The sequence below is a fragment of the Mustela lutreola genome, chromosome 4 (genome assembly GCF_030435805.1).
Source record: "Mustela lutreola isolate mMusLut2 chromosome 4, mMusLut2.pri, whole genome shotgun sequence".
NCBI classification, from domain to species: domain Eukaryota; kingdom Metazoa; phylum Chordata; class Mammalia; order Carnivora; family Mustelidae; genus Mustela; species Mustela lutreola.
The window spans coordinates 182545802-182573696 of record NC_081293.1 but is presented as its reverse complement, the minus strand read 5'-3'; the positions used below and the strand labels follow the sequence as shown (position 1 = coordinate 182573696).

General features: G+C 53.0%; 1 protein-coding gene across 2 annotated transcripts in view; it reads left to right on the top strand.

Annotated features, from left to right (window-relative positions):
• The window catches only part of PLXNA4 (plexin A4), a 424221-nt gene that overhangs the window by 63157 nt on the left and 333169 nt on the right, over positions 1 to 27895 (top strand). For both annotated transcript variants that reach the window (XM_059171885.1, XM_059171886.1), the window contains exons 2-3: positions 496 to 1761; positions 17968 to 18150. In XM_059171885.1, the coding sequence (XP_059027868.1) occupies positions 577 to 1761; positions 17968 to 18150 (1368 nt within the window). In that variant the 5' untranslated portion in view covers positions 496 to 576. The remainder of the gene's footprint in view (positions 1 to 495; positions 1762 to 17967; positions 18151 to 27895) is intronic.

Below are 27895 nucleotides of genomic sequence, written 5' to 3'. Positions count from 1 at the left end.
CCTCCCCTCCCCTCCGGCTTTCTGCTGACCCTCCCGGCTCTGTGGACCACACCAGGCCTGAGGGCAGGCAGCCCGTGCACAAAAAGTCCACCCAGGTCAGCCTCCCAGGTACAGAGAAGGGCAGGTCGCGGGTCTGGAGGGGCAGCTGGAAGAGTCCCCAGCACTGAAGGGTTGGTACGCTGGAACGAGACGGTCTCTGGAAGGTGCTGGACAGTGATTGTTCCAAAGCCAGGCATCAGGTAGCGAGTGATTATTGTCCTCACCATGATCATGGTTATTACCATTATTGTTATTGTCGAGGTTGCCCTCCTGCCGCCCAGCCCTGGCTGTCCCCTGCACGCGTGGCGGCGGAGTCCCTAGGCCTTCCACATCTCTGTGGCAGTTCTCTGTCTCCGCACGAGCAGAGGGCTTTCCGGGTCCAGCCACACCAGCTGTGGGGGGAAACTGAGCTGCTATCATTGTGGTCCAGTATCACATCCTTGCTTTCCTCCGCAGGGAGCCTCTCCTCCTGAGTCCTGGCCCTCCGAGGGGACCCTTGTGCCGAGTGCTGCCGTGCCGCAAGGACCTGTTTCTGAAATGAAAGCCATGCCTTGGAACTGGACTTGCCTTCTCTCCCATCTCTTGATGGTGGGGATGGGCTCCTCCACTCTGCTCCCCCGGCAACCCCCGCCACCGTCCCCGAAGCGGTCTTTTGTCACATTCCGTGGGGAACCAGCCGAGGGTTTCAACCACCTGGTGGTGGACGAGAGGACAGGGCACATTTACTTGGGGGCCGTCAACCGGATCTACAAACTCTCCAGTGACCTGAAGGTCTTGGTGACCCACCAGACAGGGCCAGATGAGGACAACCCCAAGTGTTACCCACCCCGCATCGTCCAGACGTGTAACGAGCCACTGACCACCACCAACAATGTCAACAAGATGCTCCTGATAGACTACAAGGAGAACAGGCTCATCGCCTGTGGGAGCCTTTACCAAGGCATCTGCAAGCTTCTCAGGCTTGAGGACCTCTTCAAGCTGGGGGAGCCCTTCCACAAGAAGGAACACTACCTGTCGGGAGTCAACGAGAGCGGCTCCGTCTTTGGAGTGATCGTCTCCTACAGCAACCTGGACGACAAGCTCTTCATCGCCACGGCGGTGGACGGGAAGCCGGAGTACTTCCCTACCATCTCCAGCCGGAAGCTGACCAAGAACTCGGAGGCAGACGGCATGTTCGCTTATGTCTTCCACGATGAATTTGTGGCCTCGATGATTAAGATCCCTTCGGATACCTTCACCGTCATCCCCGACTTTGATATCTACTACGTCTATGGCTTCAGCAGTGGCAATTTTGTCTACTTTTTGACCCTCCAGCCTGAGATGGTGTCTCCACCAGGCTCCACCACCAAGGAACAGGTCTATACCTCCAAGCTCGTGAGGCTCTGCAAGGAGGACACGGCCTTCAACTCCTATGTGGAGGTGCCCATTGGCTGTGAGCGCGGCGGGGTAGAGTACCGCCTGCTGCAGGCTGCCTACCTGTCCAAAGCCGGCGCCGTGCTCGCCCGGACCCTCGGAGTCCGTTCGGAGGATGACCTCCTTTTCACTGTCTTCTCCAAGGGCCAGAAGCGGAAAATGAAATCCCTGGACGAGTCTGCCCTGTGCATCTTTATCTTGAAGCAGATCAACGATCGCATTAAGGAGCGGCTGCAATCCTGCTATCGTGGGGAGGGTACGCTGGACCTAGCCTGGCTCAAGGTGAAGGACATTCCCTGCAGCAGCGCGGTGAGTCAGGGGAGGGCCCGTGGGCTGGAAGGGCAGGGTGTGGCAGGGGGACTCTAGCCTGTGGCTTCCATGGGGTGGGAATCACCCATCCCAGTATGCAAGTGAGACAAGCACATCCCATCTCTGGGTCTCATTGGACTCAGAACAGGGCCGGCTCAAATGCGTTGTGTTGCGTCTCTGACGCTGAGCTTATCAGGGTTGGAGGTAGAGCTGAAAGGTATATTTCCCATCTGGGCACTTTATTCCATGTTGGCGTGTGGTTATAGGGGAACATGCTTGGGATAAGCAGGGATTCTGTTATATAGTTATATGCACCAGACATTGTTAAGGCCAGATTATCGTGTCCTCTGGTACGAGACATGGACCCATCTTTCCTACTGACTGTGCCTGTAAATCACTTCCCTGGGAGCTTGGAATGAAACCATTAGTGGGAATAATGGAGCTGGGCATTCTGTATTTGGCGTAGATCTACAACTTCAAGAGCATTATGATTAAGTGCCTTGAGTATCTTTAGGAAAGGGCAAAATGGGAGCAGAAGTGGGGTGGGAGTCCAGTGCATATAGGGGCGGATGCGGAACTTACTGAGAAGACTGCATTTCTGAAGCATTTTCTGTGTGCTCCGTTCCCAGCAAGAGACATGCCAAGCAGCCTTGAAACAGTGCTGGGTGACAGAAATGCTGAAGGAAACCGGAAAGAGGTAGGGAAGGGAGGGTGGGTTTAGGAGGCCTTCCCAGGGCCTTGCTGGGCAGCCACAGGTGCAGCAGATCGTGGCCCGGCTTGCTGTGGCCGGACTTCTGTTCATCTTGAAAATGATTCCAGGAACTTAGAGGCTCGCTTATGAGCATCTTCTATACCCGTGTCCCCCTCCTTTCCCCGTTTATCATTCACTTAAGAAATCACGAACCTCATTTGAGAAAAATCTATCCTGTGATCTTAATGTAGACAGAAGAAAGGAGAATTCACACACAGGTAGAAGTATGTGATTCTTGAAGGCCTGTCCAACTTTGGTGGAATGCCACATTGGAAAAATGTATCTTTTTTTTTTTTTTAAAGATTTTATTTATTTATTTGACAAACAGAGATCACAAGTAGGCAGAGAGGCAGGCAAAGGTGGGGGGAAGCAGGTTCCCTGCTGAGCAGAGAGCCCGATGCGGGGCTTGATCCCAGGACCCTGAAACCATGACCTGAGCCGACGGTAGAGGTTTAACCCAATGAGCCAGCCAGGCGCCCTGGGAAAATGTATCTTGATTGACTTTAAGAGTCTAAGTTTCCCTTCATGAAGTATAGCTACTTGCCAAACACATGTCAGAGGACACTGGCTCCCGGGCAGCTTGTGGGGAGGTCATTCCTCTGGGCACTGGGACTCCGGGGTGGGGGGTGAGGAAGGGGAGATGGAGGAGAAGGATGGGACTCAGCAACGCTGGTCTTCAGGGTCTTAACATTTAGGCTCAGGCTGTTTTCCAGTGGTGAATTTTCCAGGTGCCTGGGCTGAAACTAAAAGATGCCATTTCTTTTTGGAGATCCCAAGAAGCCAGAGACCCCTAGTGTCAGAGAGGATGGGAGAAGCACCAAGGGCCAGAGAGGAAGCCATCAGTTGACAGTCTTGGCCAGGCCAGAGACCAGAGGGGACTCCAGTGCAGCTGCTGAGCCCTAGCGGGTGTCATATGTTTGGGAACCTTTGGTTTGGGGCAGTGACGGATCCACTCAGTAGAATCAAGGAGACAGGTTTCTGAACTTGGGGGCCATGGACTTCTCCCAAATGCAGGGTCTAAAGGACAGGCCTGGCACTATGCTCTGTGTGTGTATGATACACATGCGAGCATAGCTCCCTGGGAGGGATACATTAGGAAGCTGGCATGGGGAGGGCCCCTAGAGACCCTCTGGACGGTACCTTCATTCTCAGGTCTGGCAAGGGAAATGAAATTACCCAAGGTCACTAATTTTGGGAAAAAAACAGCAGACATAGCAATTGAGGAACCTCTCCCTTGCTTCTTGAGGGAAATCCCACTTGCACACATACGTGCACACACATGCACAGGCACACACCTACCCACGCATGTATGCACACACACAGTAAATACTCCTGCTAGCACACACACATACACGCACGCACTCCCTAAGTTCAAAAATGCAAGTCTACGCTGTGTGCTTATGAACCAGCTAGTTCTTTTGCGATCAGATAGGTTGGCTATTTTTTTTTTTTTTTTCTGTCGTTGCTTTTCTGTTGGAAACTTGCTCAAATTCTGTCTTTTCAGGTGAGGCTTTTGGGAGTAGAATCAGCTGCAGGGATCAGCCTGGCTGCCCACGGGCAGGTGTTTGTCCCGCCCTTGCTCCCTGCCACAATACAAAAAGCAAAGTTCATCATGGAAGTCTGCAGAGCTGCAGGTCCTAAGGCTGCATGGTGGCCTTAGAGAGAACAGAGGGACGACAGCTTTGCAAGACAGGCTAATACCAGGCCTGGGAGTCATGGAACCAGATAACAAGCTTTTGATTTTTCTTTGGGCTTTAATTAGCCCTTTCAAGCTGAAGGCAAGTTCAGGGCTGAGAGCAGAAAGGAGGCCAGAAACTCCACACTGGGCTGGGCTGTGTCCCCAGCCAGTATAAAAGGCCACGCCGGCTTGTAATGTCAAGTATCAGTTTCCTTTGATTTGGCCGACACTTGGATGGCTTTGCTCTGGTGCTCAGGTGCTCGGCCACAATTCATTTGGCCCCAGCTCAGACCACACATGCCCCCCTCCACCCCACTCGCCATCAGCCAGGCTAGAGTCCTGGGCCTCCCCGGGAGGAACCCTCATGGGTGCACCGTTTGCAAACCCAGCTTTTCCTCCACCCACTCATGTGGCCTTTTCCCTTGAAGCAAGGATTGACAAGTTGAATCTAGAATTCTCTTTGGCCTCTGAGTCCAAGATTTCCTGGAGGCCTGTGAAGTAGGACAGATTCTCAGGTGGCCTCCGTCCCGCGGCATTCCTTCTGTAAGACAGTGGAGGAGGGAAGCTTGGGCCCAGGAATTTGACTTTAAGACCTGTGTTTTGTAGGCTAGGTGTTCCCTGTGGGTTTTATCATAATTACAACCCAAAAAGTTTGAAAAGGTATGATTAGTGGTTCATTTTTTAAATTGAGATATAACTGACATATGACATTATATTGGTTTCAGATGTATAACGTAACAATCTGATATTTGTACGTATTGCAAAGTGATCACTGTCCTAAGTCTGGTTAGCCACACATAGTTACAAATTTCTTGTGATGAGAGTTTCTAAGATCTATGCATTTAGCAACTTTCAAGTATACAACACAGTATCTTAACCATGTAGTCACCACGCAGGACATCACATCCCCAGGACTTAGTTATTTTATGGCTGGAAGTTTGCACTTCTTGACCAGTGATTCGGTTTTACCGTGTTCCTGTTGTCTTCATTCCCTAAGGATAGGACGCCCATCTCGTGGTGTCCTTCTGGGCCTCCAAGCCCCTGCCATTGCTTGGGATCCCCGTTCCTTCTCCTGGACTCCGGCCTCCAGCCCTCAGAACAGGCAACACTATAAGCCCTGGCTCCCGACCCCCCACGAGGTCCCAGCTGCCCCTCTGGCTGTGTTCAAGGAACAGGGGGTGGCGTGGGAAGAGAACACAGGTGTGACTTGGGCTGCCACGCCGGGGAGCGTTTGTGGAGCCACGTGGTGGGCCACAGCCTGATGACCATACAGGACAAGTGTCGTACCACGAGGCTGGAATCTTGGTCTGCAGCCCCCAGAGAGCTTCCTGTTGTTTTTGTTCCAGGTAAATCATGGAAGACTGGCAGAGCCCACATCAGAGATCAGGGATGGCGGCCCGGAGTGGCCTCCTCTTGGGATTGGGTCGCTGTATATGTAAATGCTTAGCAAGCACGAACCTCTGAGTGGGTGTTGGGCGTAGAGGATGGAGAAGCAGCCCGGATGTTTTCTGGTGCTTGTGGGAGATGGCAGTGGATTTCATCTTTGCCTTCTGGCCATTCTTTACCTGCGTCCTGACTTTCCCAGCTTGAATAGAAAGAGATATCCAAGGACAACTGTGTCTGAAAATTACCTACAGGTCTCAGGAGGGCATGGGCAGAAAGAGGGTCCTAGAGGCATCAGCCAGGGGTCCTATTCTGTCTTTGAATCAGGGGATTAAAGGCCAGCCTGAGGCCCTTTGCTTGTGCACATCCAGGAGGGTTAACGCTAATGATAGAATCTCTGTTTCTGCTGCTCAGCACTGTCTCTGGTCCCTTTTGAAGGCTGTCACCCAGGCTTCATAAAGTGTCTGTCTGCAGAGCACAAGATGATGGGCATGAGGAACCCATTGCCTATGGCTTCTGTCATGTGCCAGGGCCCTGAGCAGACCAAGGGGACAGCTCCCAGCCTTTTCTTGGAGCCCTGACGGTCCTGATCCAGAGTGGGGCAGCCAGGCTGGAGAGTGTGCTCTTGTGGGCCAAGACTCTTGGGCTCTACATGGTGGCCTGGCCTCCCAGAGTCCCCCAGGCATAGCTATCCGTGCCTCCTCAACTTTTCTTCACCTTCTCGGCTAACTCACGGAACACTAGCCCTTCCACCTCCAAATGAATTAATGATTGAAGGAAGCATTTATCAGGCCCTGGCAATGTACCCCCTCGCGGTGGATGCCAAGAATCATGAAATGACATCAGTGTCCGGGAGCCCAAGGGTCCAGGAGGGAGCTGCACCCCAGCAGGTGACGATGACCTGTGTAGCAGGAACGATGACTGTGGTCACAGGAAAGGTCGTCACTCGTGCCACTAAGTCTTCTCTGAGTTTGGATCCGAATGAGAAGTGGACATGGGAGTCAGGGAGTGTCAGCTTTAGTGCTGATAAAACTGGATGGCGCAAAAATCAGCTTCTTCCTCTTCCTCTCAAAATTTGAACTTTGGGTGACCTTCCAATACAAAATGTAAGTGCTCGGGGCAGAAACTATCATCCAGAGTCATTGCCTCCCACCGGTCAGGTCTCTGCAGTGGGAGGGGAGACCCTCATGGGGGCTCATTGGCATTGGGCCTGACCGTTTCCAGAGGGGTTCATCCCCTCCTTTTCTTCTCCTGATGGTGCTGTAGGATAATAGCAAAGGCAACATCCTCTCCGGCTGAGAAACTGGAGGAACAGAAAAGTCAAGTACTTCACTCAAGGTCATGGGATTGGTGGAGCAGAATCCACTACGCATCCTCATTCTTAGCCCCGTGCTCTCCCCATCAGGGCTCAGTGGTGTGCTAGTAGCATCTGGCAGGGGACAGTCTATGGTGCAGGGATTGTCTGGGCACTATGCCTGGGCACTACTATCTTATGATCCCGGGGTCCTGGACCCTAGAGCGCCAAGTGCCAGGGAACCCCCCACCACTGCAAGAACTAGAAAAGCCTCTCGCATTTCTGGAAGTCTAGGGTGGAGAACCATTGCCAAACCACATGTCTATCTGATGTGGGGTTCACCCACCAGCCCCGTTCTATCCCACACAGTTCACAGAGGCACAGGGACTGAGTTTTTTATTTTTAACCCCAAGCATCTCTTCATGTCAGCCAGTGGGGAATTGTACAGGAGAACCCCGTTCACAGGGCCTCTTGCTTCGACTCCTGTAGGCATTAGTTTGGCAACACCGCAGCCCTGGGGGGGAGACAGGGTCAGCCCTCCACCCTGCCCTGGTCTCAGGTTGGCCTCCCATCCCGGCCTAGATGGTTCTCAGGTTCATCTGGCGCCGGGGATCCTGAAAATCCATGAGAGGGAGCATCCGGAATGGTCAGGAGGCCATCCCGGGCTCCAGGAGCTGGTTTCTGCCCGTCCGCTCAGGGTGTTTTCTTGTTCCCAGCCAGCAGGAAGTGTGGCTCTGGTTAGATGGGGTGCATCCTGTTGTTCATGGCGCTAGGCAAGGCTTTCTCCTGCTGCTCAGGCCAGGAACTCCTCTTGCCTGCCCCCTGCCTCCTTCCTCAGCTCCATTACATCTGACACACACACACGCACACACCCAGCCCACCAAACGTGCTCCCTGCACACCACACTCAAGTCGCAGGCCCCCGACTCACGGGCCCCGGCACTCACGCCCCACCGCCTGCTGACCCAGTACTCCAGACTTCAAGGTCGGCATTCGGGGGCCTGCCACCCTGCAACCCCAGTCTTTATAGAACCACGTGTTCCCTCTCTCCCCTGGATTTGGCTTCTGTGCTAGGCACGCCGGTGAGAAGGCCATCTACCTCCCTCTTTTTGGCCAGCAGGGTTTGCAATGACCGTCATCTCCCAGCTAAGCACACATGGTGCTTTCGGACGCAGGATGGTGGCTGAGCCTTGGGTGGTGTGCGGGGCCAGGCGAAGGGACACGTCCCCCCAGAATGCCAAAGCCTGTTGAGTCCGCAGGGAGAATGACGGGACCCAGGAGACCTCCGAAGCCCTCTCTCGGCTGCTCTCTCTGCTGTGTTCCGCTGTGGAGCTTCTGCTCATCTCCTTAGTCCCTCTCCCCCTCTTTGTGTGACGGATTCTCCACCCACACACTACACGGAGCTGCTAATGCCGCAAGCTCCCTCTCACGTGCACACGCACACACACACGCCCCACACGGCATGCGGCCACCCAGCCAGCACCGGCAGCCGGGTCCCTCGTTCAGGGAGCATGCACAGCGGCCAGACGTCACAGCCCAGCTCCGCACTCTGGGCCTTTCTAAGCCCCGTCATCCTCACGGGGCGGTGTCTTGGCTGGGCTTCTGGCTGGAGAGTTCGGGCCTCTGGGTCTCAGCCAGTCCCAGCTCGTGAGAGGCCCCTGGGCTCGTAAGCGGCTTCCCTTTCACTTGGAGTCATACATTCCCTCTTCAGGAAGAGGGTGATAAAAATACTATCCCTTTCCTAAAGCCTGGTGAGACTCCTTAGGAAAGAGGACTGCCTAGACTTTAATAAATGACAGGAGACACGGGACACCTTGTGTTTGTAAGCTGCTTTAACATTTCACGGCCCCATCTGTGGGGCCTTTCTTCTCCTTCGGTTCTAAGAACCACCCGATGGGATCGAAAGGGACTTAATAACACTGCTAGGATTTCAGACGTATGTTTTCTTCTTCACCAGTATCTGCATTGGAGAGATTTGGGCTGTGCCTAAGCCAAAGGTTACGTTCCATATCCCAGGCCTGGAATGTTCCCTGTTCACCCGCCTGTCCATCCAGCACACGTTATGAATGCCAAGTGAAGGCATCTGAAGGAGAGGTTACATTTCAAGCTGGACCCTCCCTGCCGCTACCTTCCGGTGTCCCTCGGTTTTTGCAAGGCACGAGGGAATGACTGCACGTTGGTGCAAGGTGCTTGCTTTTTTCACTAGCCAAGTTAGTGGAGAGAAGACAAAAAGACAACTAGGGGAGTTTCCCGTTTGGCCTCTCCGTGGATGTGTCCTCCCCTGGTGGATTGGGCCCCACAAGCTGTCCAGGAAGAAGAAACGGGATCCGCAGGAGAAGAAAGCCCACATCTGTCCCAGTCTCGGTGTCATGACTGTGTCTCTGTCAGCGTTCCAAGATATAATGGGATTTGTTTGGCTGATTTATCCCGCGTGCAGTCAACGTTACCTCGACTCACACACAGGCCTGAGAAGCAAGAGGGGAAGATGCACGGCTGCAAGAGTGGGGCTAATAAAATTTACTCCCACTAACAAGGGAATGGCCGACCCCATAATTCAGCCTGGCCAGCGGGGCCACTGCCTCCCAGTGCCTGCCAGAAAATGCACAAACTTAATCATCGTGGCGTGCTTTGCTCCAATTATAGCTCTGGTGGCGCTGAGGCCGTCTGGGAGGGGAGAGGAGATGAGGGATTGATGGGCAGTGTGGACCCTCTTTGCCCTTGGCAGGGAGCCACTGGGCACCTTTGCAGCTAAGGCACAAATGGACAGAAGCAGCACCAGTGGGGCTGTGCTTGGGACAATTCCCAACACCAAGAAGCCTTCCCTGGTATCCCCCTAGGGGTCCAGCCTCTGCGACTCGGCCTCTGGACTAGCCTCAGCGTGGTCACCATCTGCAAAACTGGGGTCCTGGTTCTCTTGCTCTGGTCCTGCTGTCATAGGCTTGTCTGCTTACTGGAGGGAGAAACCGAGGGCTCTCCGCAGCTGAGCTCACGAGGAGAAGGTCATGGACCCTACCCTGGGTCGTAGCCGCTCTTTGCCCGCTGCATTCAGCAGTTCCTAGGAGGGGTGCATGGCCACGGCCGACTGTTGGTTACCAGCAGGCCTGCAGAGTGTGCTTGGCCTAATGCCTCTCAAAATAGTGGCCTGAGCTTCCTGTTACAAGGGTAGCTTGTTATGATGATGAGTGAGAGACCACTTAGCTCTCTGCTGGGATGGAGCACAGTCTCAAACACACATAGAAATACTAAAATGGGTACAAAAATAAGCACTGCTTTTGGCAAATCACTTCCATGGATTCACAGGTAGTCAAGTGCCTTCAAACAGTGAATGTTTGCCTCAGAAGCCACGTACACATCTAGGACTCCTACAACATGATGACCTTCTGGCCTATATTTTAGGCCCCTCCCTTTTAAGATACTCAGAAACAGGGCACTTGACTCTTGGGGATGTTGGTGTGATTTGTGGGGTGGTTCTACCAACCCCCAGCCACTTCTCATGAAGTCCCTTCCATAACGGTTTTGTCTAAGTAGGTTATTGGCACTGTGGTTTGCTGGCTTCCCTCCTCTGTCTCTGTACACATTCATTTTCCCTACTATCTCATTGAAAAAGGCACAATACGGGAATCATTTTGAGATACTGCATGAGTAATGAAGTGGATGAGACCTCATTCCCTCATTCCGTTTCCAACATCTGAGCGCACCCCCGGGGGGCGGTCAGGGCCGGCCTTTACCTGCTGCAGGACTTCCCTGGTTTTCCAAGGCCATGCAGGGCCAGCATGGGCGATGGGCCAGCCTTCAGGGGAGGGTTAGAACTCAGAAAAGAGACACGAAATTTTATGGACGACAGTAAAGCGATCGGTGGGTCACACAGCGCAGTTTCGGGGATTGCTTCCTTTGCTGCAGAAACAAGCACTCAGGCACGTGGGCTCTTTGATAGAGTAAGAAGATTGTGGCAAGGGTGGACCTAAGCCTACCAAACCTCCTCAAGATGTTTCCACCTCCCCGAGCACTCTGACTGCTTACTTCTCTGCCTGCCCCAGTCAGAGGGCGCTCAGAATCCTCTCAGGGGTAGATATGCTGTGGGCAGCAGCATTTATTAACACCTTAGGGGTCAGTGGTCATATTTGAGCTACGGCCCCTGGTAAGTGGGTCATTATTGCCTTCTTGTACTGCAGAGTTTTACAGCTGGAGTCCGTATCTGGACCCAAGCCTCTTCAGCTTATCGGATCAATATCTCCCTTTAAAAAGAAATCCCACGTGCGTAATTCACGGAGTCCCCATATCCGGCGGAAGTCGGCTATGGTCAGCTTTCGGGGTGTGTGTGTGTGTTTGTAAATTAATTAATTAATGGGAAGAATTCAGGGCAGCTGAGCATGAAGAATCCAAGACCTTTTCTTTTCCACATCAGCAGGCACCTCATGGGTGTCACTCCTCTTTCTCTCCTAACTTACATCGCTTTTCAAAACTTCAACCCTTGCTTTTCTTTGGGACTGACAGACCCAGGAAGGGAGGAAGTTCTGTTGTGACAATTGGCCAGTGGCCTCCTCCGCAGGGCGGAGTTCGTTGCTTCCAGAGGCTCCAGAAAGGCAGAGCCCTCATGGTGGGTGGCAGGAGAAGTGGAGGCAGGGGGTCTTCCCTGAGCAGCCTCCGACCCTGGGATAGCTTCCTTTGGGGCCACCCTATAACCACCCTGGGGGAGGCCCCTATGTAAGGTCAGCTTTTTCCCTCCAGAGGAGGATTTGGGGTTCTGGTACCATTTTCCCCTCAATGGGTCCCACGGGGGTCATTTTGCTCTGTATTCCTCTATTTCCTCTTCTGTAAAACGGGGCTGTTGGAGGCTAAGATGCTGACTTCTTTGCCTTCTCGGAGCCTGCCGAGGGGTAAAAGCCTGGCCGTGCTCTGTGCTGCTGGGGCATTCAGAGCCGAGCCTGCACATGGCCTCTCCTGAGAGCGCGGCTGCTTCCCTGGGCCCGCTCTACCTCTAGCACTGTGTATGCAGCTGAGGCAGGACATGGATGACCTTGTCCAAGTCGTGTCCCAGGTCTGTCTTCCCCCCGCAGCGGGAAAGGAGCAGAAACAGATGAGCTGTTTCCATCTGTGTATTTTTGGGTCCTTACCTAGGCCTTTGTCTACTTGTTCCTTCCCGCACGTTCTCAAGCATTATAATGAGTGAGGAACAGTAAATAGTGTTGTTGTCACTTACTGCTCCAGCTTCCCGTCATAGACAGAGGAGATCCAATAACCTAAGATACCATAAGTTGGAGGGAAAAAGGCTGAACAAAAGCCTCTTCAGGTTGGGCAAGTCTCTGGTACCTTTTCCCCCGTGTGATGGTCTGGCCTTCCCGCAGTGGGGGTGAGCCTAGGGTCTGCATGAGGCTAGGTGCTATTTTTGCATTTAGGAAAGGCAGGGGCGCTGGTTTGGTCCCAGATGGAAGGGTTCCTCTCTTTGGTGGACCAGGAGCTGCCCAAGGGTAAGGGAGGATCAGGTCTGACTTTGTAGCCTCCATCCCAGGCCCAAGTTTACTCCTGTCCACTGGAGCAGTTGGCCGCTGCCTCTCCTTTTGGAGGGGCTGGCTGCATCCGTCCATCCCTGCTGGCTCACCTGGTCGGCCTCTTTCAGATCAATTTGGGATATTTGTAAACAGCCGATGCCTGGGGTAAGAGGGGTGGCCTGTGGCTATGGAAGAGGCCATGTCCTAGAGCTGAGCTAATTGGCCCACAGGGGGACGGACCTGGTGACCTTCACCTCATTAGCACCACATTTGGATCACTGAGCTCTGGCCTAGTTCTGACCTTTCCATAATAAGGACTCAATGTGGGGCTTCTGCCAAGGTGGGGCATCTGAGGGCTGGCCTAAGACCACCCTACTGGGTAGGGGAGCTGCCTGTACTGCACCAGCCAAAGTGAGAAGCAGGTTCAGGACCAGGTCCCTGGCCGCCTCATCGCCCATGGCCCTCCAGGTGGCTTGGCCCAGGGGTCAGGGTGACAGATCTTCCTTATGAGTCTGTCACCAGGGCACAGGGCGGACAGTGCCAAGGAGCTGTCTCCCAGGTTTGCTGTCTTCCTCCACCCTCTCTAGAGTCTCCACAGAGACCCCCAGACACCTCTGGGGTCCCCGGCTGACCTTTTGGCAGCTCTGCCCCCAGGAGCCCGGGGAGGCGGCCAGAGGAAGGATGCCGGCAGAATTAAAACCCCCTTTCCATGCAATGATAGAGCTTTTCAGAGTGCCAGGCTCTCTGCAGAGTGGGAGCAATTTCCCCGTAATTGGTAAAGTAACCGTAACTGCTTTGTCATTTGTATGTAGCGACACGTAATTGCACGGTAACCTTTGCTGCCGCGCACGAGGGAAGCGCGGTGAGCTATTAGATTGTAATTTGGAGTGTCAGCTCCGGCTCTCCCCGCCACCTCTGCGGCCACCACCGCTTGGGAGGCCGCCGGGGAGCCTCTGCCTCCGGGTCCTGCAGGCCCTGCTTCCGAGCCGCTAGGCTGTCTCCTCCTGCACCTGCCTGGGCTGTGCCGCCCTCAGCAAGGCCCGGACCTCCACGGGGTCTCACGTCCGTGCTTCTCAAACCTGGCAAACGGCCACGTCACCTACCTGGGAAGGTGTGAAGATGCAGGTCTCTGAGCCTCGCTCCCAGAGTTCCCGATCCAGTAGATCTGGGGTCGGTTCGAGAGTTTGCATTTCTATACATTGCATGAAATGTTCTAGATCTTACCGCATTCCTCTGTTCCTTCCTTCGGCCTCATAGGCCTTATAGATCTGTAGGAAGTAGGAACTTTTGCTGTTTCATCTTGATGACATTAGGCCCTCTGATTGCCGTTTAGCACCACTCTGACGTAGAGACCATGAATTTCCGCCCAAACAGGAGACTCACAGAGGTTGTCGGAATTGTCTAAGGATGACAAACGGTGACAGCGAACAGTCCCATGGCACCAAGTGCCAGAAGGTATTCTACGTGTATTACATCATTTAATCCTTACCACAGCATTAGGAAGTATATACTCGTATATCCCCATTTTACCGACGATAAACTGAGGCACAGAGAAGTTAGATCCCTTGCCCAAGGTCACAGAACATTAAGCGGTAGCGTTGGGGTTCAAACTCGGGCATTCTGACTCTGGGGCCACAGTGTTAACTATGGGGAAAGTCAGGCTTTCATTTCCTCTTCCATCCTTCCATTTAACACATGTCTTAACCTACCATGAGCCAGGAACTAAGCTAAGGGTACAGAGACCCCTAAAATATGGTCCTGTCCTAGAGCTCACGGTCCCTGGAATCCAGTGGGTCACAGGTTTTAATTTATAAGCCATGCAACCAAGAGGACATTTGTGGAGACCAGATTTGGGATCCTCCTCATCGGGGCAGAAGGGTGGAACCCTGGCTAAGGCTTGAACAGAGAGCCCTGTCTGTTCACAGGTTTGCCCAAGTAGGCACCGCATATATTCCCATGGGACAGAACCTTATTTTTTTCCTTGGTGAGAATGAAGTTGCTATCTAACAAACAAGCATTATAACAATGGCCCGAGCTCATTTGTGTGCATTTGTGGAGCAGCTGAGGGAGAGGTGTGCCCCGGCGTCTGATTACACTGGGGTGCGGTCCACTCTTGCCTCCTCTGGCTGCTGCTCTCATCTTGCTGTTAATGGGGCCCAGGGGAGAGCTGGGCTAGGGTAAGAGCAGACACTCTCCTCCCCCATTGCCCAGGGTGTTCTGGAATCCACGCCGGCCCTCACCTGTCGAAGGCTTTCACCAATTAGCCTTTCCTTCCAGGGCCCACATGGCCCTGGCATCTGCCCCTTATACCTCAGCCTCCCCGGTCTGTGGTCCCTATGGGGTCCCCTCCCCCCGCCCGGTGCTCTAATTGCCCCATGGCCAAAGCTCAGACTCAGGCATGGTGGTGTCCTTAGGGAGCCTGCACTGGTCAGAGGCTGTTCTAAGTCCCTGCAGCCTTCCTACCCCCTTCTGGACAGAATTCCCATTAAAAAAACGAATATGAAATGTCATCTCAAATGGACAAAGTGGCTTTCCCGTTTAGCCAGTATCTTCTCACCTGCTTTCTCACCTGGCCCTCGGGACCGTCCGGTCTTCCTGTTCTATAGTCAAGGGAAGGAAAACTCAGAGAACAGGAGGGGACTATGCCAAGTTGTATAGTTTGGAAGCGGGCCACGCATGTGAACCCGAGTCCTGTGTTTTTTCTGCTACTTCAATGTTAAAAATTCCAACACCGCCCCCCCCCCCCCCGCCATTGTACCTGCTTCAAGGAAACAAAGAGTCAGCCCATCGTGCCACAGCTGGGGGACCTTAGCCTCCGTGTGGACCTGGACTGCACCTGGTCCAAGGCCTTGATCACTCCTTTATCTCCTGGAGTCCTATTTAGAGGGAGAAACCGATCCATGGGGGGAGGGGCGGGCTCGTGAGAAAGCCATCATTGTCCCCGGGATCCCAATGCCACATTAGGAACCCCACCTGCAGCCTTGGCCTTATTTGAGTCTGATGACAGCACCATGAATTGGGCAGTGTGGGGGACGACGGTCAAGTGCAGGTGAGCAGACTGCCTGCCTCCTGACTGGGCCTTTCCGGAAGCCGTCCTGAGCCGAGGACGGGCAGAGCCCTCGCCACCGGGCCGCAGGCTGAGCTGTCCTCCCTTCCGCTGAGAACTTTCCTCCCTGGGCCCCTTGCCCCTAAGTTGCCGGAGAGATTTGGTTCATCTGAGCAAGCCACGATTTCATGCTGCACTTGGCCAAATACATATGCTCTTTTTGTCAGTGATTGTTTATTTATTGGTTTGTGTTCTGCCCAGCCAAGGGAAGGAACTGTATTTGGTAACTGGCCACTCAGAACTGTGGTTCTGGGGGCTGAGCAGCCTCAGGTTCTGCCACGACCCTGAGGCACATGATTGTGCCAAGGGTGGCGGGAGAATGTTAAACCTGGCTTGCCTTGCTCCCTGCCTCAGTTTCTCCTTGTGCCGCATGGATAATCGCCCAGCCTCCTCTCCTTGGAAAGCGGATCGTAATGGCAGAAGTCCCTGCGGCACAGCTTGAGGTTGAGAAAGTCAGGCATGAGAGCTCCCTAGGAAATGGAGGCAGGAACAGGTGAGGCCACTAGGAAGCCCAGCATGCCCTAGGCTGCCCTTGGCATGCCTGCTGGGTCGTACTGCTGCTACGTCCGTCTGGCAGGGAGAAGGCACCATCTTCCTTTATTTGGATTTTTCTTCCTTCTTTTCTTTTTATCTCTTTTACCCTCCATCACCTGTCTCCCCCCCCCCCCCACCCCCAATCTCCTCATTTTAGGAAAGAACCATAAAGATGCAACTAGACCTTGAAAGCTCCCTCCTAACTTCTGTATTGTTTCTGTATTGTTTCTGTGAGGGGAGAAGTAGGGGGCTGTGTTTGGCCTGGGGTATTGGACCAGACCACTCAAGAAAGGCCAGAGGGGATCAAAGACATGATACAGACATCTGCTCGGCACGTGGCCTGCCTGGGCCTGCCCCTGCTCTCCCCAGCTCTGCCACAGCTGCCCCCTTGATAAGGAGGGCGGGGAAGTCACAGAGAGGTTTTAGATGCTCAGCACGTTGTCTTCTCTGAGATGGACAGTGCCTGTCACCCCCAGCCCCCACCCTGGGAAGGAGCCGAGGGGCCCCCTGAGTCCCTGGAAAGCTGAGTTGGCCACTTTCACACAGCTCCATTGGCAAGAACCTGCCTGCTGGTTCTCCAGATGCCTTTTCCTTTGGCTGGATTGAAGCCTTTAAAAAAGTGACACCTTGGATTTTATTTCACTCCTTTTTCTGCAAAGTCCAAAGACGTTTACAGGCGTGAGCTCTATAGGCTTTATGGAAACCCATCAAAAAGCAGGGCTTGTTTCCTTCATCTTTATAGAGTGGAAAATAAAAGCACGGGAAGACGGAATAACTCTTCTAAGGCCACACAGTTCTTCTGAGAAGGAGGGAGAAGCCGGCGTAGGTGCCTAGAGCCTTCGGAGAGCTCTGTGCCACACCAGAGCTGCTCGGTGGGGACATTGGGGGCTCCGCGCTGCCATGGCAAGGTCGTCTCCACTCCCCGGTGGGACAGAACCCAGCTGTGACCCTGTGCTCACCTGATCTGGTAGCCAGGAATAAAACAAGGAGAGATTTGGCTGAAACTCCATGGGAAAATGGTCCAAAGGCTTTTGCTGTTGGATTTATCCCAGCTTCTGCTCCTAGGATTGTCCAGGATTCAAGATCCTGGGTATCCGGGGGACGCACTCTTTAAGGAATGCTCACAGGTGTTCCAGTGATTTTTAGGGAATACAACGTTTGGGAAAGGCTAAAGGAATGTTAGACATATTTCTTCTTAAAAAGACTTTTCAGACCTTTCCTGTAACTAATCATTACGAGTCTCTTACATGGTGTTAGAACATACTGTCTATTAAATTATTTACTCAAGAGCCCTGTTTGGTAGAGCATCTTGGCGGGGTGGTGAGGGTGAGACCTTGACTTCCACAGAAGACACTTCAAGACATGCTGGTGTAGGTATGACAAGGCCAGGTTGCCCATGTTTACCACGCCTTTAAAAAAGAGCAGGGAGTCTGAGATGGGGCATGATGAGGCACTAGTGTGACTTGTTGAGTTCCTTCCAGAACCTTCCATTTCTCCTATTTCTCTCTCCCCAACTGACTGCAGCTGCCTCTGTCATGGTATGTCGTTCACGTGTTAATGTTTCTAGTTCTCTGTTCTACGCTCTCGAGTCCTCATTTGTGTGTCTGCTCAACTTAGTTGTAAGTGCGGAGGCCACATTCCCTCTGGAGCCCACACTCATGCGTGCTGGCCCAGGGCTTGCTGGTGTGATGGTGATGAAGGACCATCTTAGCTACAAACATGGCGCCTGGAAGGGGTTGGAGGTGGAGCAGAGAGACCCCAGAGGCCAGGAGAGGAAAGAGACTCTCGGGACCCGTGTTTTTCTCACCATGGTCCTGCCATCTGCTTAGGCTGTTGACAAGCCACCTGGTTTCTATGGATCTGAGTTTTTCGTGTAAAAAAGGATTCTTCTAGCCCGAGAAGTTCCCTGACTTGGTACGTCAGCTTATTGCCCGGCTGCTCCCTCCTAATGTTTCTCCTTTTTAATTTTCAGCTCTTAACCATTGATGATAATTTCTGTGGCCTGGATATGAATGCCCCCCTGGGCGTGTCAGAGATGGTGCGCGGCATTCCCGTCTTCACGGAGGACAGGGACCGCATGACTTCTGTCATCGCATATGTCTACAAGAACCACTCTCTGGCCTTCGTGGGCACCAAAAGTGGCAAGCTGAAGAAGGTAGGAAAGAGGTGCAATTATTATGGTTATTCTGAAGGCGATCGATCCCCACGGGGACGGGTACCATCCGCGCTGTTTTGCTACTTTGGCCCTGGTGGGCCGGTGATACAAATTTGAGCTAAGGAGCTATGTCGCTCTTGAGGTCACGGGTGATGCTCTCTCCCTTCTCTGCCTCTGTGCAGAGGGTCACTGTGGGAATCACAGTGGGAGAGCGTGGACATGCACCTCTCCCCTGCGGCTGGTGTGCACGTGGGGAGTTAGCCCAGCCTTGCGAGGCTGTCCCAGATGGCGTGTCCTCTCCAGCTTGGGTCTGTGCCCTAAATGCAAGGGCTTTCTAAGGCCAGGGTGGTTGGGGAAGGTGGGCAGGGGCAAGTTCCGTACCTGTTCCTCTTGCTTTGGCCCTTTTGAGTGGTGCATCCATCTGGATTCGTGCAGGGAAACAGATGGAGGAAAGTGCAGGACCTGCTGGAGTTGCTGACGGGGCTGAGTCAGATCGTGGGATGAGCAAATTGTGGGTACTGTGGGGGCATAGAAATTACTTGAGGCGGAGTAGAACGGTGTGATCTGGGACAGGAGCTTTTCCTCGTCGCTCTCCAGAAGCTTGCTGGCCTCGAGGTACTGGGTGATGTTGGCACATCAGCAGTGTTGGGAGCATGCTTCCATCCAACTTTCTTGTCTCACCCCCCCCCCCCTCAGGCTTCTCATCTCAGTGACTTGGAGGTGGTGCCCCCTGGATGGGATCCAAAGCCTTCCTAAGACAACCCGTACCTCCTGTTCTGTGTTGGCTGATACTTACGCTTCAGTCTTGTCCCAGGGGAGTATCGGTGAATCCATGTGAAACTCCTGCTTGTCTGATTTAGACCTGCCTTGGAATTCTCTGGATATCGTGTGATTCCCCATCGGGCACTGCCCTATCTGAGACAGCTTCGAGCTCTACTTTCTCTCTGCTGCGTTTCTGGGTATCAGCTCCACACGGTCAAGGAGACAGGGTCTCGGCAATTCTAGAAGACTTTGCCCCCTCTCCCATCCTACCATGTAACAGCCCAGCCATCATTTCTTTCTTTAAATTCTACAGGAACAGGTGGTGGGGCTGGAGTGTGAGAGCACGGGGGGGGGGGGGGGGGAGAGGTGTGTGTGAGGTGGGGGATGTGTGGGGAGTAGTGACACGGGGAGTATCTGGAAGAGGAAGCCTGTCTGGTGAAATGCCACAAGGCACCGCGAGGCTGATGCGGGCGGCATGCCACGTCTGCTACTACCCGGAGGGCTCACCGTGACGCTATAGTGTAGGGCCTCACGTGTCCAATACGCAATGCGTGTAACCGCCATCTACATAGCTTAAGAACCGTATTTCAGGGTTCTCTGCCTTTCTGCAAAGACTCGATTAAACATAAGTGAACATTTTGCTCCTGCCCTGGCGTCTTGGGATGATTTTGGCTCATACCTTGAGCCGTACCTTGTGGACGCCCCAGAAGGTTCCACCTGTGACACACAGGTGTGTCGTCCTGTCGCAGCTCCTGTTGGGTGAGGCCGCCTCCTGCCTCTCCGTCTAGGCACGGGAGCCTGGGCTGACTCCACTATCTCCTCTTACCTCTGTCCGTGGCTTCCAGCTTCCCGTGAGGCATCAAACATCCAAACTGGAGGAAGTTGTGTCAGAGAAGCCTCAGGATAAACAGAGGAGGGAAAAGACTGGGCTTTGGAGCAGGGGCTTCAAGAGTGTTTCTGTTGGATGCTCAGATGGTTTCATTCTTTATTCTGATTCGGTGAATTTGGTTTGCTAGAAAAGTGAGTTCTAAACCGCAAAGGCGTTCCCATATGCGGTTCGTACAATGAGATGTCTGTTGACCTGCTTCTCCTGGCCCAACAGGTAAACACACACTTTGGAGAGGAAAATGTAAGCAAGACAATTTGGGGTGCCTTCGCTCTTTTCTCTAGTGAGCCCAATCTCAGTGCAGTGGAGAAGTGAGTTACCCCAATACACTAGAAGATTCGCCCTCACTGAACTCCCTACCCCGTGCGGTAGGATCATTTACTTGCTAGCAAGACTGTGTAAATAGATCCTCTAGGAGGCTTTTTCTTTTTCCCCTTGGTCATTGTCTGAGCTGGTGTCAGTGAAATAAACATTGGGAGTTCAGCGCACATAACAGAACAGACAGTTATTTTCTCTTGGGGGAGAAAAAGTGACACGGTTCCCGGCCACGGCCGCATGGTAAACACAAGGCAGTCAACTTGCAGATGCGTGCTGTTAGTCAGAGGGTGGCCTGAGGTCGGTGGGGGCTGGCTCCCCTGCACCCGTGGAAGCCTGGCCCCTGATGGGGAGGTCAGAGTGCGGCACAACTCTGGTGGGCTGAGGACATGCGCGGTGCACAGAGGCAATGCTCATAGGGCGGGCTGTAGGCAGAGCCTTACCTTCAAGCATCCCCAGAGCTCACCCGGGCCAGCATCGACAGGCAACACCTGACCAGGAGGCTTGGGGCTTTTTAAACCTCAGGCTGGCATTTCCCATTTTTTTTTTCCCTTTGGGGAGTTTATATAAGAACAGTTCTGTTTCAGCCACCTGGGACGTTCCGTTTAATTTCCAGAGCAATGGTGGGATCTTTGAAGCGTAAACATTTGAGAAGTAAGAGCAGAGGTTCATGTAGGGGGGAGAACAAGCCAGCACACCCTCCTGGGGAAAGCCGGGCCGTTGGGGCAGCCAAACTTTCTGCTCCACGAGCTCAGAGTGGCAGTCTTTTAAATAGTTTTGCTGGAGCCCGGCTACGGCTGCTGCAAGCTCAGCACCGCTGGCCCAGGGGACGGTTTGAGTTGGGGCAGGAAGGCTGGGTCGCCGACTCTGTTGTTTGAAATAATAAAAAGCAAAACTGGCCAGTTTATTTATTTTTTCGGAACAATAGAACTTCCCACCCCACCCCACCCCCTGTGCCGCTCACTGAGCACCACTCCCCTTTCCTTGCCAGCACTCTGTATTGCCTTTCCCAGAGGCTATCAAACCACATCCACCTTTTGGGCAGAGGCCCAGCCGTGAAATGCTTTGGGGCTGCAAGAGGATTTTGCGGGAAGTTTTGTGAGCTGCTGAAATCAGGGGGTGAAAATAATGGAAATCATACTGTAGCCGTAATTACAGAGTTGTCTTCTCTGAGCCCTGTAATAATCTCCCGTGTGTATCAAGGGCCATGCAGAGTTCTTTGCCATACGACAGGTGACTCAAGATGGGGAGGGTAGGTGGGAGGTCTGGGGGCTTTGCTGTGGGTTTCCAGGGTCTGGGAGCTAGACTGTAGCGATCCATAGGCTGCCCTCGAAATTACTGACTTTTCCTTTTGTTGGAAGGATGTGGGTCCTTGTCATTTGCAACCTCACCTCTGATGACCATAATTTCACTCCTTTCGTGCACACGTCACATGAGGCAGAGGAAAAGGAGGTGAGGAAAGTGCCAATTTGGATGTCTTTTATGTTTTCTAGGGTGTGTGTGTGTGTGTGTGTGTGTTATGGCCGTATGGGCAGCTTTTCCATGGCGAGCGTTCTAGGCAAGCGCTGTTAAGAAACGTGGCATATAAATACTACAGTCACCAGGAAATACTTAAGAATTTAGATATAATCCACAGACTGTTAAAATGTCAACTCCAGGTTAAAAGACAAACATCCCAGTCTGCTTTAGGGTGTCTGTATAAACCTAAAAATCTTTGCCCCAAGTTGGGGTAATGAAGCCAGCGTTGCCTCAGATGAACAGAAATCTCCGCTTAACTCTTTGGGCCAGAACCTTCTCTCCTTGCCTCTTGCACTCCTACCACTAAGTGATCATACTTTATGGCTGCTGTTCCGCGGTGAATTACCGCCTGACATTAGTGGGAGAGACTAATGTTCATCATGAGCCAAAACATCATAAAGTCCCACTTGAGGTGTGATTGCTCCTTTCATTTTGTGATTGCACCATTCCTGAGCATTCGGCTAGGTTAAACTGTTCACACGGAAGGGGCGGAGTGCTTTGTGGATACTGGTTAAGCAGAACTCGGGCTAGTCTGAGCCTCGACTTGTGGTAGGAGACATACCCAAGTGCGTGATGAGCCACGCCTTACCAGCCTCTCTTGATAGGAATTCAGTGCATGTCAGGTGGGAGCATCAACGGGAGTGGATACCATGGAAATTATTCTTATTGAGAATTATTATGCACATTGACATAAGCTGCCCAATTTCTTTTCCTTGAACCTATTTTGAAATGGATGTGCTTGTGTTCCCCACCTCCATATCCTGACCACGGGTCCAGAAGGACCACCAAACGGGAGTGGAGTGGGGTAGAGGGAGACCCACTTGGGTCTGTATCCTTTTGACCATAAGTTCTCAGGAAAGGATGTTCTCTCTCTCTGTGTGTGTGTGTGTGTGTGTGTGTGTGTGCACGCGCGCACACGCGCGCATGCAATGCTCAAGCCACAGAACCATGTCAGATCAGAGATGTGTAGCTACTGCTTTGCAGCTTCCTAAATGTATCTGAGAATTCTTAACACTCACTGGAAATTTGAATCAACTTTAAAAAAGAAATTTATGCCATCGGTAGGACTCCAAACGAGTCGAGTGAAGGCGTCACGAAATCAAATGGAGATGTCATGTTGGAAGTCCCACTTGCCCAAGGACACGGAGATTAGAGCAGAGGTGTGTTGGCTGGTACAGGATTTGGTCAGTGTACTCTTCCAGAAGTCTCTTCACACAGAGCTGCTGGCTGCTTTGCATGTGGTTAGACACTCAAGCAGGAAGGAAAAGAAAACGGAAGAATCAATGCTGGACAGTTTCTGTTGTGGAAAAAGACCATCAAAGCATTTTTGTTTGATTGTGTTGCGGAGTCGTTTCTGCAATTCCCACTGCTGGTTTGGCAAGTTTGGAGCCTGAGGGCATGTGAGGCTGTGGGGTAAGTGGAGAGGAGCTGAGGTTGAAGGTGTCAAAGACAGAAGAGCACCACAGATGTTAGGGGGGGTGGGCGGGGTCGGGAGGCTCGCTCCTTCCACTCACCTCACATCTCAGTGGGGTGGAGCCCTCTGTCCTTAGTCCTTCAAGCCTGGGGACACCAGAACTGGTCTTCAGACGGACCTCCCCACACGCCAACTGCCCACTTCTGGTCCACCTCCTACCTTGTGCAGTTGCCTGCGCTGGGGTATAAGCTTTTTAGTCCGTGCTGTATCCGGTGGGGGTGGAGAGCAGCCTAAGCTAGTCAACGTCCTTGTAGACATATCTTCCATTTATGAAGTTCCCACTCAATTGTCCTTTTTACGCTAGTGTAACCCCACTGGCTCTCACTTCTTGCCCCTCGCTACTTTTCACCAGTCCTTGGGCCCACCCATGGTCCCCGCAGGTTCCTGGTTGGGGGTGAGGATCTCAAGTGGTCGCTCGGAGCCTACCTGAGCAGGTTTGGCGAGGTGTCCTCATGATGGAGCTGTGGCATCAGCCCCACTCAGAGCAGCCTGACCCCGAACCCTGGGGCATCACCTCCTTCTCCTCCTGGCACCTTCTAGAAACACACTTTGAGATCCCCAGAAAATATCATCGTGGGAACACTTGTCATCTTATTTTCCAAATGATCATTAGTAGTGCCCATGATTTACGGAGATAGTCTTAAATGAGCTTTGCCAATTCAAGATTTATTGATACATGTGTGCCACTTTTTTGACTCGTGTGTGTGTGTGTGTGTGTGTGTGTGTATATACATTTGTGTCGAATGATCCTGATCATAAATTAAAATGCGGAGACATTAAAATTGAAGAGAGTGCTACAGAAACACCCCCAAATCATCAAGCACGCTCAGTCAGCTGATGCTCAGATGCCAGACACGCTGGAGGAATTTATCCAGTGACACATGCAATCGAAGTAAAATATTGTGCTTTACAAGAACATATCATTAAAATGAAAACTAGCAGCATATCAGGAGTCTGGCCATGTAACCAAGACAACAAAGATGGGGAAGGATGAAAGACTTGGTGTACCCGAGGAAGAGGGAGGAGCAGAGGCAAGACAAGGATGGTGGGGGGGGGGCGCCCAGCAGCAAATGGCCTTGTATTGCCAGGCTCACATCTGATAGGACCCGCATCAGAGAAGAGCCTCTTTCTGTCCTTAGCGGTGAAGGCTCTGGGTCAGAGGAGGAGCAGGGGAGGTCTTTGTCACCTGAAATCACTGCCCTATCTCTGCCGACTTTGATGGGGTCAGCAGCGGCAGCTGGACCGACTCCAGACCCACCGGCTGGAGCTCTGATCGGCGTGTCTGTGTAGAGTTCCTAATTGTTGGCCAGTGACTTCTGGGAATGGGGCCGCGTGGCCAGCCCCTTGGGGGGTCACGGTGTTTCTCCCCCACAGCTTTGGCGTCTCATAGCGACATTCACGGGGGCTTTTGAAATAGCTGTCTCAAGTCTACCGTCGTCACTCCATGGCTTCCATCCTGGCCCAGGTGATGCGGGGGATTAGTTATCAATTGTGGTGCAACAGATCACCCCCAAATGTAGAGTCTTAAACAAAATGACATTTATTATCCCATGGTTTCTGTGGTCAGGAATCCGGGCATGGGCCGAGCTGGGTTCTGGTTCGGGGTTACCGACGGACCACAGCCAAGATGTCATCTGGGGCTGGAATGGGGGATGATCCTCTTCGGGAACTATTCCCGTGGCCGTGGGCAGCCTCAGGTCCTCGCTGGACACCCCACGTGGGCCTCTCCATGATGGCCACTCCCACCACACGGCAGCCGAGAGGGACAAGGGAAGAGGAGCAAGCTGAAAGCCACGGTCCCTTTGGAACCTCATTTCAGAAGTAGCATCTCATTGTCTTGGCTGTATTCTATTCCTTAGAACTGTTGGTCACGTGGCCCAGCCCACCTGCAGGACGAGGGGCTTCTAACCTCCACAAGGGTCTGAATACCAGGAGGCAGGGTGCCTGGGGCCCCTTTTAGACGCTGCTCATCACACTAGAGCTCTGTGTCTGGGCCCTCAAGGGCACCTGAGCCAATACTCTTAAACTTGCCGTTAACTGCTAGTAGCGTGAGAAGGAGCATAACACGGCTCAGGGGCAGATGTGGCCAGAGCACCGAATCCGGCTTCCTGCTCCCCAGGGTTTGATCATGCAGACCTGTCAGAGAATCTAGGGGCGAAACAGAAAGAGGCCGTGAGGCCTGCCATGCCCAGGGCCAGAGGCTGAGGAACCGTCCCTTAGCAGGAGGCCTGGGAGCTCAGAGAGGCAGTCCCAGGTGCTCAATTAATTTTAGGGCAATGGTGATGTGATGGTTTATGATGGTGGGTGAGGGACATAGGTCAAGTCAGTAACTGCGGAGAGCTTTGCGCGGCCTTGGAGAATCTGTGGCTCTTGGCTTTGCCTCCATTGCAAATCATCTCCTTCCTTAGGAAGGGGTCACTTTCCTAGTGGTGGATCTGGCAGGAAAGAGCACGGGAAGGGAACTGTAGGGATTGAATGCCCAGTAAGTACAGGCACTGTTCTGGGTTTTTTCCATGCATAATCCTCAGCATTTCCTTTGGGGTACATTCTACAACCTCTGTTTTATACCTTCGACCAGAGACTGACTAACTTCCCCGAGGTCACATGATTTGATCTAAGGTCGCTCTTTGACTCGTGTATAGGCTCGAGTCCGGGGCTCTGCTGAGGTTGTGCTCTCAGGCTGTGGGTTAAGGTCACCTCCACACCCGTGAGAGGAGGTGGTCACCCGTCCTCCCACACCTGGCTCGTGTGCCTTGGCCAGAAACTCCCTTTCATTCCCTCTGTCCCTGTGCTGGCTCAGGACCCTGTGCTCAAGCCTGGATGGCTATAACTGATTGCCCATCTCTAGGAGCTCCTCTCTTTAATTGTCCTGTGAATTTTGCCAGATTCATCTATCCAAAGCAACTCCAATCCTATGTTTCCTAGGTTAAAAAAAAAAAAAGAAGAAGAAGAAGAATAGTCACTGATTCCGGCTTCCACGGTCCCTGCCTGTCGCCCTGCGTGGAAATGGCCCGAGCCACACTCTCCTCCCGCTCAGCCCTTCAGCCCTGGCCCCGCACAGGGTCCTGGGGGGCCCTGGCTAATTTTAAATACTGAAGAAGAGGCTCCCACCTGAGAAACAATGGGATTCCCACCTACATGGCTGCTCTCCCTCCTCCACGATTTCCCTCTGGAGGAGCCATTATGCCCGAGGCCCATCCTGCGGCAGAGTGGGCAGTGGCCTTGGGGAGGGCTGGAGCTTTTCTGGGAAGCAGACAGACTGTGCTTTTCCACTTGCCACTGACCTGCTGCCTAGGACACAATCAGGCGTTTCTTTGTCTTCAGCTTCTTACCCGTAGGCTCTCTCCCAACAGCCCGCGGGACTATGTGTCATGGTTCTTGATGGTTTTTCCCATTGTAGTTCATCTGGGGTCCCTATCTTGGCTCATTTGGGAGATGGCTGCTTCTCCTTAGATCCCAGAACTGCTTTGCAAGCTCTGTGGAGCTGAAGATCTAGCTACACCGTCTCCTCACCACTCCTGGCTGTTTGGAGCACCTCTCCCCTCTCCCCACCAATCCAGCCGGCCTTCTTTTTCTCCCCAAATGCCCATCCCCTGAACCTGCGCTTCTGGGCTGTGACCTCAGTCCTGTGCTTGCTTGCTTTTGTCCACTGCCACCTCTCAGCTCTTGCCTGCTGTTCCTGTCATTATGTAGTGTTGTGTACTCACAAACATCATCCTGACCCATTCACCCAGGACCACTGTGAGGCCAATGACACTTGGACCAGCCCTGGCTCCACAGTTTCTTTCTAGATTTGGTGACCTAAGGGGCAGTGACTTGAGGGGTACCCTTTCCCCCAAAGCCACCTCTTGACGCCCATCACCAGGTGGCCTTATCTCCATTATTCACTGCAGAGGCTCAGGACGATGAAGAGTGGGAGCCCATCTAGGTACGGGCCATGTTGCTGGCACAGCTGGGTGGGGACCCAGGTCTACTCTGTTGACCTGCTTTGCCCACATGAGTCACATTAGGAAAAGGGGGCCGGGGCACCTGGGTGGCTCAGTCCGTTAAGCGTCTGCCTTCAGCTCAGGTCATGATCCTGTGGGATTGAATCCCACAATCGAGCTCCCTGCTCTATGGGGAATCTATTTCTCTGCCCCACCCGCACTCATGTTCTCTCTCTCTCTCTCTTAAACAAATAAATAAAAACCTTGGGGGGGGGGGTGGAAAGAGGTGCCAAGGAATGGGTCTGAAAACAGTGGGTGTTGGCTCAGGGGTCTCCCCCATTCCATAGGCCCTCCCTTCCTTGAGGCCATTCTCAGGTTGCTAAAACACCTGGCATCCCCAGGGCCTCCCCTGGTCCCAATTTTTCTGGCTTCCAGAAGAATCTTTCAGAAGCCCCTTCCGTCCCCCCCTCCCAAGTCTCCTGAGGAGGCCTTAGAGGCAAGGAGAGCAGAAGGGAAGGAGAACAGGACGGAGAAGGGTTTCCCTTTCGCTCTTGCGAAGAGGACGGCTCATCTTCCTGTTCAACCGCTCCTTCCTTCCCGCCAAGATGTGAGCATGCTGGGGTGAGGGCAGCTGAATCTGAGTGTGTCCCCGTTGTTGGACTTGAGATGTCAGAAGGACGCTGAAGCTGCTGTGTGACTTGCTCTCATCACGGCATCCAGAACCTCACCCACGTGCTCCTGCTTTTCAGGTCTTCCCACTGGGAGGCTCAGAGGTCCGTGGGTTTTCAGGCGGAATTATGCCCAAGATCCTATGGGCATCTCATGCTCTTTGTGTTTTTGATAACAGTGAAGATGGTTAGAGAG